This window comes from Syngnathoides biaculeatus, chromosome 4, assembly GCF_019802595.1.
Source record: "Syngnathoides biaculeatus isolate LvHL_M chromosome 4, ASM1980259v1, whole genome shotgun sequence".
NCBI classification, from domain to species: domain Eukaryota; kingdom Metazoa; phylum Chordata; class Actinopteri; order Syngnathiformes; family Syngnathidae; genus Syngnathoides; species Syngnathoides biaculeatus.
Genome location: NC_084643.1, coordinates 15,312,464 through 15,329,785, shown reverse-complemented (window position 1 = coordinate 15,329,785; position 17,322 = coordinate 15,312,464). Strand labels below are relative to the sequence as shown.

Below are 17,322 nucleotides of genomic sequence, written 5' to 3'. Positions count from 1 at the left end.
CCCCTTTTTTTGTTGTTGTTGCTTTGTGCCAATAGAGCAATTGTAAAATTGTCTAACAAATCACGACAACAGTAATGAGTTCAGATGGCTAAATCTTTATTGTAAAGTAAAACAGAGATGTGCAAATATGAACATTTCACAATGGTTAATTGACCTCAACACATAGATTCCGTCTTACCTAGCTGTGAAATATCTTTGTCATTCAAACCCCAAGTGAGAACTGAAAGTCTGTAAGGAGTTACAAGTCTGTGAGGCAGTTTCGCACAGCAACACTTAAGTGAAAAATTAATATAAAAACGCTGATACTAAAACAGTAGTTAAAGGTAGCCATATTAAGCTCCCACATATGTTGTGATTGTTCAGTATTTCACATTTGGCTTGTTATTGTTTTCTTTTCCATTTAAGAGATCACATGGTACATGTCAATTTGACTTCAGACAGAGAAAGGCATAAACAGAGCAAGGGGGGGAAAGTGAAAGAATGAAGTTACCAAAGTACTTCATATAACGATAAGATTACTGGTACTAGTGATTGTTGTCTATATTCCCTCCATTACCAAAACTATATTTTAACACAATGGACAAAAACCCATGTTGATAACATGTAACTTCTCGCAAACTTTCAGGTTTAGGTGAAGAGCTGAGTGAAGATGCAAATACATGGATTTAAATGTACATAGGGGGAAAATACAGTTGTCACTGTAAATACTTTAAATTTACACTATAAAATGCATACAGACTCACAAGTGCTGTTCCCGCTGTTGGTGTCTATACTTTAAAAAAAAAAAAAAAGTTTTTATTTCATCATCTTACAGGAAATATGGTGTCGTTGTCCTAGGTGGAATGACCCTTTCAGAATCAGGCACTGCTCTAAAGAGCTTCGGCTCTCTTGTGTTAGCATCTTTGAAGACCATAATGGAAGCGATGTTGCCACAGCGATAGCAGTAGTTGGGAGCTGACCACACCGTGACCAACTTTTCATCGAACATAAATTTGTAGCCCTCATGGACGAGTTGATGTGCCCGGCATATCAGCTTGAGATTGTTGATATGGACAAACTGCAGGTTTTTGGTGAGAAAAAAAAATTGACAACGATTTTAAAGATTATGTAAAGATAAGGAAACCATAGTACAACTCTTTTGCCAGGTACTATAGGTTCCTTCCATATTCTAAAAACATGCATGTGTACTATCATGACCCCTTGTGCATCTCAGGTGATAAACTCCATTTTTCAATTGGATTTGTCTTGGTTCTGTTTGGGTCTTTACAAATATTTTATTTTCTTCCAGTGAAGCCATTCTTCTGCTGATTTAGACACATGGTTGTTGTCATTGCAATCTTTGCCGGAGCGGATATTGGTTTTGGATAAAAAGGATAATTTTGGAAAAGAATTGTCAGAAAGTGAACGCCTATGTTTAATGGTACTGTAGTTCAAAGTACATTCAACAATACAATCAAACTCGTTTTATATTTGGCAACATCTTTTAATATTCACAATTTTAGTAAAAGTGACAACTCAATTTCTGTTATCTAGAAGGCTGCCACGTGGATTAAAAAAAATAGTTCTCGATTACAGCGTTTTTACTATTTCATTCAAACACAAACTGCTATTTGCCTTGAGGATGCTAATGGAAAAGTGCAGAGAAGGTCAGAAGGTGCTATATTGTCTTTGATCTAGAGAAAGCCTACAACAAAGTACCAAGAGAGGAACTGTGGTATTGCATGTGCAAGTCTGGTGTGGCAGAGAAATATGTTAGAATCGTACAGGACATGTGTGAGGGTAGCAGAACGGTGTTGAGGTGTCCCGTAGGTGTGACAGAAGAATGGATGGATCCGTGAGAATGATTGACAGCTCCCTTTTGACCAATCAATGAGCGTAATTCTCTGAACTCCGCCGATGCTGTCCACAGCCGTGATGTTTTACCCACAAACAAAGAGCGTGTTTTTACTTTAAGCCTCTGAATTGTGAGTGTATAGTCCCGCTTATAGCAGATTCCGAAATATGGTCCTTTGATGTGGCTGGGGGACGTGTAATGGAGACGACCGCTATCCAGAGAGACTACTGGGAGGATAAATGGTGCGCTTTCCCATCCCAAAGCGTAATTTAGATAAATGCAAATGGTGAATTAAGGACCTCACGACCATCTGAACGTATCGAAGATAAATCAGCATAAAGCCGTCTGCTCCAAGGTAAGCTATTCAATTAGTTAGTGTAACAGCTATAAAGGAAGGAGGAAGCTCTACCGGGCGAAACTCAAAGCTTCCAGCCGCACCTCGGCTCTGCTCTCAAGGGTTCTTATCCATTATTAAACATCATGTGAATACAAATATTTTGGGCCTACATTTACGTATACAGTATATACGTTCAGACCGATAGAGGACACGCATAAAGCCATAATTTATGTGATTATCCACTATAAATGTAGATATTTTGAATCGTCATGTTTATGCAGCGTAAAAATGAAAACTTACCCTGCTTTGCAGGGAGCAATAGGCATCAGAAATCTTATAGCATTCGATGTCCAACATTAATTAATGAGGTGGTTGATTCTTTCGCATGGACAGGAAACACATTGCATAAACTTTAACTGGCGTTACCATTTGTGAAACCTTGATATTATGAATATATCCCTGTTGAAAGTAATTCAGGCCTCCTGTACACTCTTTGTTGATATTCCTGATACCATGGGCAGAAAGGAAACATACTATACTACAATACTATCGGGAAATCACTCTAATGAATTGCTCATAACATGCTTCAGGCGCACTGCGTCCGCCATTTTGATTGGTAGCTTGGGGTACATAACAACAGTATCTGGGTAGGCGTGGCTTAAGCGCCCCGCGCGGATCTATCTATTTAACGTGGTGGTGGGACTGGATCAGGGTTGACCTCTGAGTCCCTTCCAGCTTGCAGTGTTAATGGATAGAAAGATGAGGTTAGACTGGAATTCCCTTGAACCATGATGTTTGCAGATATTGTGATCTGCATTGAAAGCAGGGAGCAGGTGGAGGAACATTTAGAAAGCTGGAGGCAGGCATTGGAAAGGGTTAGGAGGAATGAAGATTAGCCAAAGTAACATAATATATGTGCATGAATGACAGTGTTAGAGGGGGAACGGTGAGGCTCCAAGGAGAAGAGATCTCGAGGGTGGACGACTTTAAATACTGGGGGTCAACAATCCAGAGAAATGGTGAGTATGGTAAGGAAGTGAAGAAACAGGTCCAAGCGGGTTGGAAGAGCTGGTGGAAGGTGTCTGGTGGGATGTGACAGAGGAGTCTCAACGAGGATGAAGGGCAAAGTTTCTAAAACAGTGGTAAGGCAAGCCATGGTTTACGGATTAGAGACAGTGGCACTGAAGAGACAAAAAAAAGCAGAGCTGGAGGTTGTGGAAATTAAGATGTTGAAGTTCTCTCTAAAATTGAGCAGGTTGAATAGGATTACAAATAAGATCATTCGAGGGACAGCCACAATTAGAAGTTTTGGAAACTTAATTAGAAAGAACCAACTTCCATGGTTTGGATAGATCCAGAGGAGAGTATTTTGGTAGAAGAGTAATGAGGATGGACCTGCCAGGCAAAAGAAAGAGGAAGAACAAAGAGAAGGTTTTGATCATGGATTCTTATGTAGCTTTTCTACATGTAATGATTTTGCATGTTTTTACATGTAAATAGCCCTCGCTCGATCTTCATCCTTTTTTTCCAAACACTTTTGCCATCGTAAAACTTTGAACACACCTTCGACCAGTTTGCGCTAAGTCCCACGCGCCATTACTTGGCTAACTAACAAGTTACACTGCGATTTCTGAGAACAGAGAATACATGCACATGGCAATGGTGAAACTCGATTAACCACTAACACGATTGGATCGTTATACTGTATAACTATGTTGTCCAAACGCGTAATCTGCCGCAGACAAGTTTTAATGCTTATGTTGCAAAATGCAACTATTTACATTACCGAGCATGTTAGAACAGCATATGATAGTCGTGCTTGTGCTAGCACTAAGCTGAATTTGCAGCTCGGAGAGAGGCAGGCACACAATACCCTAAACCCCCTGAAATTTTATCAACGGATTTGCGCTTATCTCGAGAATGGTCATTTTGGTCTGAAAAAGTTGGAAATCCGCCGATCGACGGAAAATTCTCATCCCTGCAAAATAGATATTGTAATGAAAAATACATTAATTATTCACTCCAATGTCTATACGAAAAAATAAATGTGAGCGGAGACCGCGTCATCCATGCGCAAAGTTTCAGAAGTGTCATTGTACAATATCCAAGTGGTCGCCATATTGGCTGCGTCCTCCGTCCGTGACGTCACCCGGACATTCGCAAATGAAAACACGCGGTGCACCTTAACTATGGGAGACAAAAGCGCTCCGTCTTACATGGAAGCTCTTTTCGAAAAGTAGAACACCACATAACCGAGTGAAGTTACGGGGCAATATTGCACTATTGTTTCGAGCCCTCGGGGCAATATTACACTATTGTTTCGAGCCATATTCAGATGATATGCGATCACGGCCAAACCTCATCCCCGTCCGATCCACTTCCGTGGCGGAGAGGAGCCATCACGATGACGTGCAGCCTTCGCAGAGGCAGTGATCGCCGAACGCGGCGCCTCAGCCGGTGTGGCCGATTTTCTGCGCCAGTGGTACCATATAAGGAGGAGGTGGAGCCGAGCCATGCTGCTTTTAGGGGTATGTTCAAAGCCGCTGCAGTACTTGTTGAACACAGTAGAGCCGGGGCGCATTACTGCCTACCTGTTATTTGGAACCCACGAACCTCTCGTCCTCTGCACCCGTGCAATCCATTTTTCACAACGAACTGGGTCCCTTGCAAACTTATGACGGCGAAATCCAGGATTTTCATGGCGGGAGTTACAAAAAGCTGTATATGTCAAAATCATGTTTTGTGATGAAAAAACACATGGGACCATATTGGCCAAAAATCATCCATTTTATGACACTTGACCTTTAACGTTCAGTGGACTTTGGGTGCTGCTATTCATTGCCCATTTTTCCCCTTTCATATCCTGAATTTCCTCCGTAACTTGGGACAATATTTTTCCAAAGAGACATTCCGTAACCTTAAGTTTTTTTGTTACGAGAGACATTTATAAGAAGAGGTACCAATGTAAAGTGGGTAATTTTTTGCTTTGTCTTGCGAGCCAAAATTTGACGTACCAATGACTGCCAGTAGATGACACCGCAATTGTTAAGATGCAGAAACACACAGGTTATGCTCAGCTATTCGAGCTTCACTCGGTCTTTCCGTTTGTACACCGCGACTCAGTAGCATCTCTGTGCAGCTGTGCTTGCATTTTATCATTTTGCATTTAGTACAAGGGCATTTTCAACCATGCAGCTCAAGAAAGCCCTTGCTCGGGAAAACGTATGTGAAATAATAGAAAAACACAAACGGTGTGCAAGTGAAAGACTTTGCAAAGAGTTATGACTGTTCTACATCAACCATATTGGCATGACCTCGGTAAAGGGCAATGAGGAAAAGGAGTCACCACTGGGTTTTAGTCGCTTTTTGTTCAACCCTTTGGCAGCACGCAATGAACAACTAACTGCTGTTCTGCCACACACTAGCCCGCCTAGTCTGCTTTAGACCACCTCCTTCTCCACTCTTAAAGGGGTACACTCATAATTACAGCTAATGTATTTCAATATGTACGATTCTCAAGCAGAAGGAATCCATCAACTATATAACACCAGCCAAGGGGGAGAAAATTATTTTGAAGCTATGGAGCTGAGGAGGAGCTGACGACGGAGGAATTAAAGGAGCTACAGATGCAGCAGCATAAGAGGTGCGGAGTGAGAGTTCTGATAAGAACACAGAGGAGGAGGTTATCTCTGCCGTCGAGAAAAAGGAAATGGTGGAAATGTGGGAGAGTTTCGGACTATGTGGTGAAGTAACATCCAGAAAAGGTTGCAACTGGTCGTGTTTTGGTGCTCTGTAATGACAAGTACCTTACACATTTCAGAAACAGTCAAAAAGAGGCGCAAACAAACCTTCTTGGACAGGTATTTTTTGAAATGGTCATCTGTTGACAGAAGAATGCATTGCAAAAAAGGCCAAAATTGTGCAAGATAAAAAAACCAAAACATAATTCACCAAAACTGGAAAAAAAAAAAAAATGCGGGAGCAATTAAGTTCATTCACGTTCATTAAGTGTAAAGTAACATTAAAGGAAGACTTTGTCGAAATTAATAGGAATGGGAGCACACATTAAAAATTAGTAGATGAGGGTTTAGTGTTTCTTTTCATGCCAGAGTTATCCACAGATTTCACCGAGTAACATCTCTAAATTGGAAATGTATTATTGAAATTCCTCTCTCGCTCAGACATTCCAATGAGCCCGGCTGGAAAATTGACAGCCAATCAGCGTTTACCACGCCTGCAGTGCTTCCTGTTCTGAGCCCCCCCCACTCATTGCTCGCGGATAAGTTTGAGTGAACAGAGAACATCCAGTATCTACCATTTTGTGGCCGATTTTTGTGAAAAAATAATTACAAACAAACAAAACAAAAGTAGCATGACGTACAATGTTCAAGCCTGGGCGCTTGAGCCAGAATACACACAGCTGCCAGTTGACTTGTTGGAGAGGGGGCGTGGCACTAACGACGAACAATAATGCCATTATATGGACAGCGGAGATTTGTTTGATGCCTTTGAAAGGAGTTGGTTTAGATGTAGAGAATATATAGCAGGTGGCCAGACTTTTTTTTTTTAAACACCAAGTTGTACTTTTCAAGCAGCAATGCTTCTCACGATCCACCGGCGGCAGGGGTGGGAGGCTGGCTGTTGCAACCGCAGATCGCCGTAAATAGTAACCGGGAAGTGCTACACGCATATCTATCCATCCATTTTCTTAGCCGCACGATGGTCGAAAGTGTGCTGGAGCCTATCCCAGCTGTCAACGGGCAGGAGGCAGGTCACACACACGCAGACACGGGGAGAACATGCAAAGTTCACACATGGAGGTCCGGGATTGAACAGCTGCGCCACCCTCATAACGTATGCTGTTGATTTACCGTACCATCACGAGAGCCTATAACTTAGCGGCTAATAACCAGTAATGATTAAATGCATGCAAATTTCCCCGCTGATAAATGAGCCTCAAAACTGTGACAGCCACAGCTTTATCATGTCAGGTTGACCACACTGGAGATTAAAGAAGGACAAATTTGGCAAAGCTGGCACATATCCAGATTTAACTTGGATTTCCAATGTTTATTTTCAATTTTTATATTTAATTAATGTCTAAAATATATGTAATAATAATATTACTTCATATTGGAGGGTTTATTGTACATATAAATTTTGGGAAGAGTCTTCCTTAATTTAAGATAAGCGTGATCTAGCCAAGTGAAATTATACAAAATAAGTTCAGCAAAAGTTAAAGAAAAAACTTGTTGCAATTAAGTTCGGAGATAGTGTTAAGAAGAGGCTGAGCGAAAGTGTCTGACAAACCACCTACTCCAGACATCCTGCATCTGGCTTCTTCACACTCCACCTCCACCAGAATCTTCTCTTATGAAAAGTCCTCTCATCTCCAAGGTAAATACTTTTTATAAAAGCAGTTCCTTTCTTTCCATTTTTTTTTGTTTTAGTACAATACAATATTTGTAAAAATGCACTTTTTGTATTGAAAAGGGGAATTCCGGTGGTTTGCATTAACAATGTATCCAATAGGTCATGTCATATGTACTCTATCTTGACAAAGTGATGTTAAATCCTCTTTCATGTAATAGTGTTTTGAGAAGATTTTATTTTATTTTTTTATTTATTTATTTTTTTAATCGACAATTACGAATTTTCAGGGGTTTTCGCGAATCACATGACCTACGTGGGCGGATGTGACGTGTTACGTGCCATTCCAAACGCTCGATTACATGGGACACCATTATGCCCAGCGCTGATTTATTGGATTTATCTTCATCTGATGAAGAAATAGGAGTATCGATTGATCGGGAAAACAGGGGAATACTTCCCATACAGATTTGAACCAGTGGCTGTAAATGTTGAATATTCTGGGGCTCGCCGGGGAGCTCGCTCCTCATCAGACTCCACGTCATTCTGCCCGAAGAACCATTTTTTAAAAATTTTTATTAGAGTTAAAAAAAAAACTTGAACATATATCATAATCAATTATAGCAAAAGGAAAAGTCACCTTATACATCCAGTCACTAATCATTTTTAATTTTTTTTTTTGGTCAGTTATTTCCCCATTTACTATTTGTCAACCTGTGGTGTACAAAAAAATGCAACATACCTCATTTGTGACTTTAGCACCAAAGAGCCAACCTGCTCCTCTGGGGCTGATGGCCCAAGTGTCTACATCCTCAGGGTCAGACCAAACCAAATCACAAAAGGCTCCTTTGTGAGGGATTTCCTGGTTCCGCTCAATGGTTCGAATTTGATCTAGGGTTTTAATGTCAGGAGAGAGGCCCCCATGTACACACAAGATCTGTTCATCCATCAGCTGGCAAAAATGGAAAAGTAGAAAAAACATTAAATACAGCAACCATTTAAAATCAACTGTGCAGGGTCTGAAATGTCAAGCATTGCATCGTTAAATTTGATCCAATTAGAGGTCTTTGGCGATCATTTTCATGTTCTGTCACTACGATGTGATACATAGCTTTAAAGTTTACAGTAAGTAAAACCATTTTTTGAATGGTCAGTGGCTGTCAAATCAAAGTTTTAACCATTTCTTTTTTTTGTAATGACGATAAGAGCACAGATTTATGAAAGAAATTAAAGCTGTGTGGCAAGCAAAAGAGCTAGCCGATTGCTCCTTTTTTCCATTCTGCTTGTCCCGTTAGATGTTGCCACAGTGTGTCATCTTTTTCCATCTAAGCCTATCTCCTGCATCTTCCTCTCTAATGCCAACTTCCCTCATGTCTTTCCTCACAACATCCATCAACCTTCTCTTTAGTCTTCTTCTCGCTCTTTTGCTTTTTTTTGTTACAAGTTTGAGTCTTACTTATTGTATGGGGTGGGCAGGTGTCTTTATGCAGCTAACGACCTCACACAGGTGCATCTGATTCAGGATAATACATGGAGTGGAGGCGGACTACCAGGTCGTTGAGGGTCAGAATTGTAGCTGACAGACAGGTGTTCAAATATTTATTTGCAGCAGTATCAAACAAATAAATCGTTAAAAAAAAAATCATACATTGTGATTTCTAGATTTCTCTTTTTAGATTATCTCTCTTACAGTGAACATGCACCAATGATGAAAATTTCAGACCTCTCCATGATTTCTAAGTGGGAGAAAATGCAATATAGCAGGGTGTTCAAATACTTATTTTCTTCACTGTATATTAATACAGTAAATTATTTTAAGGTCTTGAGATTCCATCCCTAATCACACCTGCAACTTTATCTGCGGGCATGACTGGTGGATCACACCTGCAACTTTACATCTGCGAGCATGACTGACCACACATTTTTTTTCCCAAATGTGACTGACACTGGAAAATTCAGAAGCTTAGATATGCACCTGTAACCAACGCCATAGTGATGTTTTGTAACAGTTACTTTGCGATGGTCTTAAGACAGCGTTCTGGTCCTAATCATGAACGGTCTTGACTCATACTGTGGAAATAAGACTTTTTGTGGGCCATCCCTTAGGACTGAGCCCACGAATGTACATTTGCAGTGAAAAGGGTCTAGATTGCTGTATTTTAGATGTTCTCTTGGCTTTTCATTCCTTTTTGCACCTCTATGTGTGCAAAACTTTTTCCGGTGTTATTTCACATTTTTGAAAAACTTAATTTTGAATTTTATTTGTTTTATGTTCTGGATCATTTGGGGTGTTCCCAGTATCTGGTGAACATTTTGTGAATACCACCTATGGAAATATATTGAGTGAAAAAGCGTATTAAATCCTTATTTCAGCCACTGTGTATGCACAGTTGTTCCAATAAGATTTATACCGCCCCACAAGGCAAAAATTCTCTATATACAGTGAAGAAAATAAGTATTTGAACAACGTGCTGTTTTGCAAATTCTCCCACTTAAAAATCATGGAGGGATCTGAAATTTTCATTGTAGGTGCATGTCCACTTTAAGAGAGATAATCTAAAAAGAAAAATCCAGAAATCACAATGCATACATTAACGATTTGTGTGATACAGCTGCAAATAAGTATTTGAACACATGTCTATCAGCTAGAAATCTGAGCCTCAAAGACCTGTTAGTCTGCCATGAAAGGTCAAGTGTCATGAAATGGATGATTTTTGGCATATTATTAATGAAAAACCCACAGCCAATATGGTCCCATGTGTTTTTTCAACACCAAACATGATTTTGACATATACAGCTTTTTGTAACTCCGGCCTTGAAAATTTGTTTTCGAGAAGAAGCAGGAAGTGACGTACAGGACAGAGGCGCCCCCTAGTGGACTTGTTTGCTTCCATTAATTTTACCTCCGGGAAGGTAGCTCGTTGTTCCTTCGTGTTATTCAAAATGCCGGCTCATTGCATTGCTGGACATTGCTTGAACACTCGGGAGAATGGATTTCGCCTTTATATACAAGTTTGCAAGAGACCCGGTTTGTTGCAAAAAATGGATTGCACGGGTGCAGAGGACGAGGGCTTCATGGGTTCCAAATGACAGATAGGTGTGTATACAGCTACTAAATAAAATAATAGTTTGGGGCGGACCACGTAATCCGTCTCTCATAACGTAACAAAAGAGCCGCGTACGAAATGTGTCTATGTGTGCGTCGGACGGCGTCGGGCTGGACGAGAGGACGAGAGCTTCGTGGGTTCCAAATAACAGGTAGGCATAATGCACCCCGCCTCGACGTGTTCAACAAGTACTGCAGCGGTTTTGAACATACCCCTAAAAGCAGCATGGTCCGGCTCCAGTTCCTCCTTATATGCCACCACGGCAGCCACACCGGCGGAGGCGCCGCGTTCGGCGGTCACTGCCTCTGCGAAGGCTGCGCGTCGCCGCGATGGTTCATCTCTGCCGCGGAAGTGGATCGGACGGGGATGAGGTTTGGCCGTGATCACATATCATCTGAATATGGCTCAAAACAGTGTAATATTGCCCCGGTAACTTTACCCGGTTGTATGGTGTTTTCCTTTTCGAGAAGAGCTTCCGTGTCAGAAGGGGCACATTTGTCTCCCATAGTTAGGGTGCACCGCGTGTTTTCATTTGCGAATGTCCGGGTAACGGAGGACGCAGCCAATATGGCGGCCAATTTGATATCGTAGAATGACACTTATGAAACTTTGCGCATGGATGACAAGCTCTCTACTCAATTTATTTTTTCGTATAGACATTGAAGTGAATAATGTTATATGTACTTTTCATTACAATATCTATTTTAGAATGTTTATAGAAATGACACCCGGGCTTTACAGTCCACCTTCACTCCATGTATTATCCTGAATCAGATGCTGTAAGCTTGTCTCCCAGGCTAAACTGCAGAGGGGTTGCGTCAGGAAGGGCATCCGGCATGAAACTGTGCCAAACAAATATGCGTTCATTTGAGATGACATGCTGTGGCGACCCCCAATGGGACAAGCTGAAAGGAAAAGAAGAAGGTGCACCTGTGTGAGGTTGTTAGCTGCGTAGACATCTGTCCACCCCATACAACCAGTAAGACTCGAACTTGTAACATGCCCAAGACCAAAGAGCCGTTCAAAGACACCAGAGACAAAATTGTACAACTCCACACGGCTGGGAAGGGCTACGGAGAAATTACCAAAGAACTTGGTGAAAAAAGGTCCACTGTTTGAGCAATCATTAGAAAATAGAAGAAGCTAAACATGACGGTCAATCTCAATCGGGGTGGAGCCCCATGCAAGATATCACCTTTTGGGGTCTCAATGATCTTTAGAAAGGTGAGGAATCAGCCCAGGACTACACGACAAGACTTGGTCAATGACCTGAAAAGAGCTGGGACCAATGTTTCCAAGGTGACTGTTGGTAATACATTATGAGGTCATGGTTTGAAATCATTCATGGCACAGAAGGTTCCCCTGGTTAAACCAGCACATGTTCAAGCCCATCTTAAGTTTGCCAATGACCATTTGGATGATACAGAGGAGTCATGGGAGAAGGTTTTGTGGTCAGATGACACCAAAATGGAACTATTTGTTCATTATCCCACTAACTGTGTTTGGAGGTAGACGAATAAAGAATTCCGTCCCAAGAACACATCGGTACTGCGAAGCATGGGGGTAGTAACATCATGCTTTGGGGGTGTTTTTCTGCACATGGGACAGGACGACTGCACTGTATTAAGGAGAGGATGACCATGTATTGTGAGACTTTGGGGAACAATCTCTTTCCCTTAGTCAGAGCACTGAAGATGGGTCGTGGCTGTGTCTTTCAACATGACAATGACCTGAAGCTCACACCCAGGAAAACCAAGGAGTGGCTCCATAGGAAGCATATCAAGGTTCTGGTGCGGCCTAGCCAGTCTCCAGACCTAATTCCAATAGAAAATCTTTGGGGGGAGCTGAAACTCCGTGTTTCTTAGTGACAGCCCAGAAATCTGTTTGATATAGAGAAGATCTGTGTGAAGGAGTGGGCCAAAATTCCTCCTGCAGTGTGTGCAAACCTGAATGACAACTACAGGAAACATTTGACCTCTGTAGTTGCAAACAAAGGCTACTGTACCAAATATTAACATTGGTTTTCTCAGGTGTTCAAATACTTATTTGCAACTGTATCACACAAAAATTGTTAAAAAAAATAAAATAAAATGAAAAAAAAAAAATCATACATTGTGATTTCTGGATTTTTCTTCTTAGATTATCGCTCTCAGAGCGGACATGCACCTACGATAAATATTTCAGACCCCTCTATGATTTCTAGGTGGGAGAACTCACAATATAGCAGGGTGTTCAATTACTTATTTTCCTCACCGTACATACCAATCCTAGTTCAAAAGGTCACAATATGCCTCTATATATATTTAGTATTGTTAAATTCAACATTGAAAAGCATAAAATTAGACAATAACATTGTGGAAATTTTATTGTAATTATTGCCCAAAACAGCTTTTTGAAAAGTTGATGTACAAATCTCAGCAATTGTTGTATAAAAATAATTCTATCTTTCAATGCATGGATGGATAGATCCTATATATAATTTTTGAGTATTTCAGACCCTGCTGTATAGTTGTTATCAAGGGGGCAAGATCAGATAAAAAGTGATTTGGCTTCACAAACAATTGAGGATCTCTATTTCAGTCATTAATGAAAATAATTAAAATGTCATTTTTATCAAGGGAAGCCTATGGTACTATTTTCGCTCGTCTTCATGAAAAATATTTTTTTTGATTCTGATCTAACTGTTGCAGTATCCATGCCAACGTTTTTGAGACCTTCCTGATTTTAGCACATCATAGCTGAATCCATAGTTGTCATCTTTATGTGTTCACCGTCCAGTTAGGAACATAAGCCATCCATAAAGGTGTATGAATCAACTAAAAACAACTATATACTATTACCGGTAATTGAATACTTACAGCTGCTACAGTTAACATATCAAACACTTTGGTGCAATAACGCCAGGCATTCGCGTTTCCATATTTGGTCTGGCACTCATCTGTTGATCAAATATAAATTGAAAACATCCATGATTTCTCTTCAGAACAAGCAAACATTTTAGACTGACTTATATGGAGTTAAAAAACTGATTACTTTAACTTTCATCTCACCATAAAAGCCGTAAACTTGAGTAATTTGTCTGCTCTCATGATTTCCACGTAGAAGAGTGATGCGGTCTGGCCATTTTGCTTTCAGCACCAGCAGGTAGGTAAATGTCTCCAAACTGTAATACCCTCGGTCAACAAAGTCTCCCTTTATTATAAGAGAGGTTTTTTTTTAAGTCAGCATGAAGCCAAAGGTGACACCCTTTCCGATCATTTGTTCTGAATCTACATTAATATGAAAAATGTACAAACCATAAATATGTAATTTGTATCTGGAACTTGGCCACCAGTTCGAAAGAGTTCGCAAAGATCATAAAACTAGAACAAATTGAGGGAAAAAAAGAAATATGAGGAAAAAAAAACAGATTTTATACATTCCAGGCAGCTCGAACAAGCACAAAATAAATTGCATTTATGGCACTAGCTTTTCCTGTCTGGAGATGTACCTGTCCATGTATGTCCCCACATACTGTTACTGGAGTAGAAACCGGCTGAACGTTTGATTCCTCCAGCAGAAGATCACACACATAGTCACATAATCGCTGTGTCATGAAAACACAAATAGAATTGTATATAGCTGATAATTATTCTCAAAACATTATGAATTACATTGTGGATGCTTAAACATTTGCTAGATACTTTATCTAAAGGTATCACATTGGCTTTATCACGTTCATGATTTCAAGACACTTGAGTTTAAGCAGTATAGAATATGGATGAATATTTCTTTATGTAATGATTAAGATTTGAAAAAGTCTTTAAAATGCTGTCTTAATGTGACAGCCCTTCTCTCATCAGTCAGTGGTTGTGATTATCGCATAACATGAAAGCACTGGGAATACGATACTGCAACAGATACTGAATACAAGAACATACAAAAATTGATCACTTTTGAGACGATAAAAAATGAACATTTTATTTTTTTTATTTAATGGGAATGCCCATAACAGCTCACAATGCGTTGTTTTAAGCTTTTTAAAAGCATGTATTTTTAAGAAACGTGCTAAATTTTTTTTATTTTTTTTTTCCAAAATACCGATGTTTACAGTACAGGTATCTTATATTTCAAAAACAGCGAATTCAAATATCCATGTTATCACGGAGCACTGACAGTGAATGGGTTTGAATGTACAATTTACAACCCTCGTTTTTTTGACAAACTCCAATGTATTCTCTAACCATACGGCGATCCACACCTTCTGAAAGGAAGCATATATTGCGGTCATTTTCGTGATTTGCTTTACCACTAACATTGTGTGTCTCAGTCTGAACAGTGTTTTCTGCCGGTATATACACCAGCTGTCCAATCAACACACCATTAAGCGTCATGTTTGAGCGTCTATCTGAAAACAGCTGTCAGGGGCGTTAGGTAAGTACTTAGATAGCTGATTAATTTATCGATTAGAGATGTGTGGTCATATAGACTTTACTTGCCGCACAGACTAGGCGAGGATGCTAACGCTACTGACTAGCTTAAGCTAAGAACACATCTTAACTACCATTTGTACTTCAAGTACAATAGCTCTTCTTACTAAATGCGTTCACATCGTAGATATTTTACCTTCAAGTCATTTTCTGGAAGGTATTTGCACTGCTTTGCAATGTCCGCGTATTTGTCCAGATCTAGAGGCGCCATTGTACAAAGCGGTTTGTCCCACGCAACTTCCTGCAAAGCTTGGGGGCGGGGCGACGGCCCATCGATGTCTTTTTTAAACGCTCTGCTGCCACCCTCCATCCGGACATGACAATACGCCCGTCAACATATTTTTGGCCGTCGGGAACATTTTCACCGCTCGGGGTGAAGAATACGCCTGCTTAGAATTAATGTTTTCAAGCATTTTTTTGTCTGAGTGTTATGGTCTGGTATTTTAGTGGATTCTGTGTTTGTTTGCTTTTTAATTCTCTATTAAACTTTAATTTGGTCATAGAACGAATGAAAACCGTGAGGTTTTAAAGATGGACATTTCATTCCTTGTATTCGTGGTAGGTTTTCATTTCAGGCTAGGCATGAAATGTATACAAATGTTGGACTATGTGTGAAATGAGCATGTTTTAACAAAGCCATCTTGACCCCTCTGGAGCGGATGATGATGATGACGCCCGTCCAATTAGCTAACGGGGGGCGTTCTTTTCTTGGCGTGCTCGGATTCCTATTGGCTCACACACTAAACCAGTGACGGCAGTGCCGCAATAGGTTGCACAGCAATGACTTATGGTTCAAGAGCCAACAAACTGGTAGAGAGACATCAAAGGTGGAGTACGCATCCATTCAGGAGAAGGTCTGACAGAGACCATCGCTGGGGCTTACATGGAGAGCTGAGACTGAATATGAGATTAACCTCCTTAATTATGTACATATCGTTGGCTGTGGTATTTCTTTTGTCTGTATATATAGAATTTTCTGAAGCTGCACCTCGCATCAGTCTTTACGATGCGTCGACTATATCCGGGAAGCCAGACACAGCCTCCGACACCTGGGAGAGCCTCCTTATGCATCCGCCTCGCCGTTTCCCTGACAATAGCTTCCCCTTGACACAGTCCTCTGGTCTTGGCAATGCTAACTATATTCCCCAAAATAGCCTTATATCTGCAACAACTGAGCCGACCACTACCGATTTCCACTCCGGGATTATTTTAAGAGCGAAAGAGGACAACACAGCCCTTCTAATTTCCAGGCTAAGCGCCCTCCGCAAAAGATCCACTGATGCACACACAGCACTCTTTGCCCCCGAGAAAATGCTGCAGACAATGATGTCCATGGTTTCTCAACGAACGCACAACTATGCGTGGTCGGCAGATCGGATTGACACTTCTGCCGCGTCAGTGGAGAATCCTCAAGGTGAGTGTCGTCGAATGCACTCGAAGTGAAAGTGGATCATTTGGTCTTGAAGCTTTTGGTTCCATTTAAAAACGTTAAGGGAGGGGGCGTGTAGAAGCACGTCTAATATCTGCTAGGAGAGGAAGGATTGCGCTGTGCTTTTGACGCAGTCCCAAGTAAAGCCAATTTCAACAATGGCCAGACCCCATCAGTTTATGCATGCTGCACCGCCTCGGATAATCACGGCACAAATGGTCACGTAGTCCTGTTAAAAACAGTATCCGTGTGCAATGAACATTAACGTTCCATACCCGAGCCCCCTGAATAAAAGATAAACGAACCACATATTTATTCTACATCTTGCTGGATGAGGGAAGGGATTTGATGTGGTGGGGTTGGGGGGAGTTTGAGCCTGTTGTTGTTGAATGACCGTATCCGGTCTGCCAAGCCACACAGCATCTGTAAAGGGCCCATGGTCATTTTATATAAGGCCAAGCAGGATTTATCTGAAAACGACATTACACTCAGACCCCCTCACCTGTTTATTTCAGTTGTAATGGATGTGGAATATGCAGAACAATGATATACAACCAAAATGGCCAGGCAGCCTTTGCCATAAATGATTAATGACCCTGGCACATATGCATCAATGTGGAAGTCTTGATTAAGTCCCAACCACAAGTTGTGACAATTTATTTATTTGACCAGAGTATCATAGTTCACTAGGTTGAATTTGCCAAAGAAATTTTGAACAAAACATGACTGGCAAAACAACGGCATGCTGGAGTGGCTGAAGAGAGTTGGCCTCATAG

At 40.9% G+C, this 17,322-nt stretch overlaps 2 protein-coding genes across 6 annotated transcripts in view; one reads left to right on the top strand and one right to left on the bottom strand.

Moving 5' to 3' along the window:
* Nucleotides 1–75: 75 nt before the first annotated feature.
* ppp6c (protein phosphatase 6, catalytic subunit) lies at nt 76–15,397 on the bottom strand. Its single transcript, XM_061816069.1, has 7 exons — nt 15,254–15,397; nt 14,139–14,234; nt 13,945–14,010; nt 13,699–13,840; nt 13,507–13,586; nt 8,284–8,493; nt 76–1,057 (listed from the first exon to the last, which is right to left on the bottom strand). The coding sequence occupies exons 1-7, from the start codon at nt 15,326–15,328 to the stop codon at nt 809–811; spliced, it is 918 nt and encodes a 305-aa protein (XP_061672053.1). The 5' UTR covers nt 15,329–15,397; the 3' UTR covers nt 76–808.
* Nucleotides 15,398–15,886: 489 nt separating this feature from the next.
* The window catches only part of LOC133498860 (multiple epidermal growth factor-like domains protein 9), a 93,492-nt gene continuing 92,056 nt past the window's right edge, over nt 15,887–17,322 (top strand). For 3 of the 5 annotated variants that reach the window (XR_009794481.1, XR_009794480.1, XM_061816060.1), the window contains exon 1: nt 15,888–16,531. Coding sequence is in view for 3 of the 5 variants with exons in the window: in XM_061816060.1 (XP_061672044.1) it covers nt 15,898–16,531 (634 nt within the window). In the remaining 2 variants the exon portion in view is untranslated. Of the gene's footprint in view, nt 16,532–17,322 lie in introns of all 5 variants that reach the window. The other 2 variants (XM_061816062.1, XM_061816061.1) reach the window with 2 other exon arrangements.

What these genes read in the sequence shown, in the direction of transcription:
- ppp6c (XM_061816069.1), bottom strand. Translation starts at nt 15,328, where the DNA reads ATGGCGCCTCTAGATCTGGACAAATACGCGGACATTGCAAAGCAGTGC. An exon ending in ATATGTTAACTGTAGCAGCT is followed by an intron (nt 8,494 to 13,506) that starts GTAAGTATTCAA and finishes CATTTTTGCCAG; the next exon opens with CTGATGGATGAACAGATCTT. An exon ending in GTGCTAAAGTCACAAATGAG is followed by an intron (nt 1,058 to 8,283) that starts GTATGTTGCATT and finishes AAAAACCTGCAG; the next exon opens with TTTGTCCATATCAACAATCT.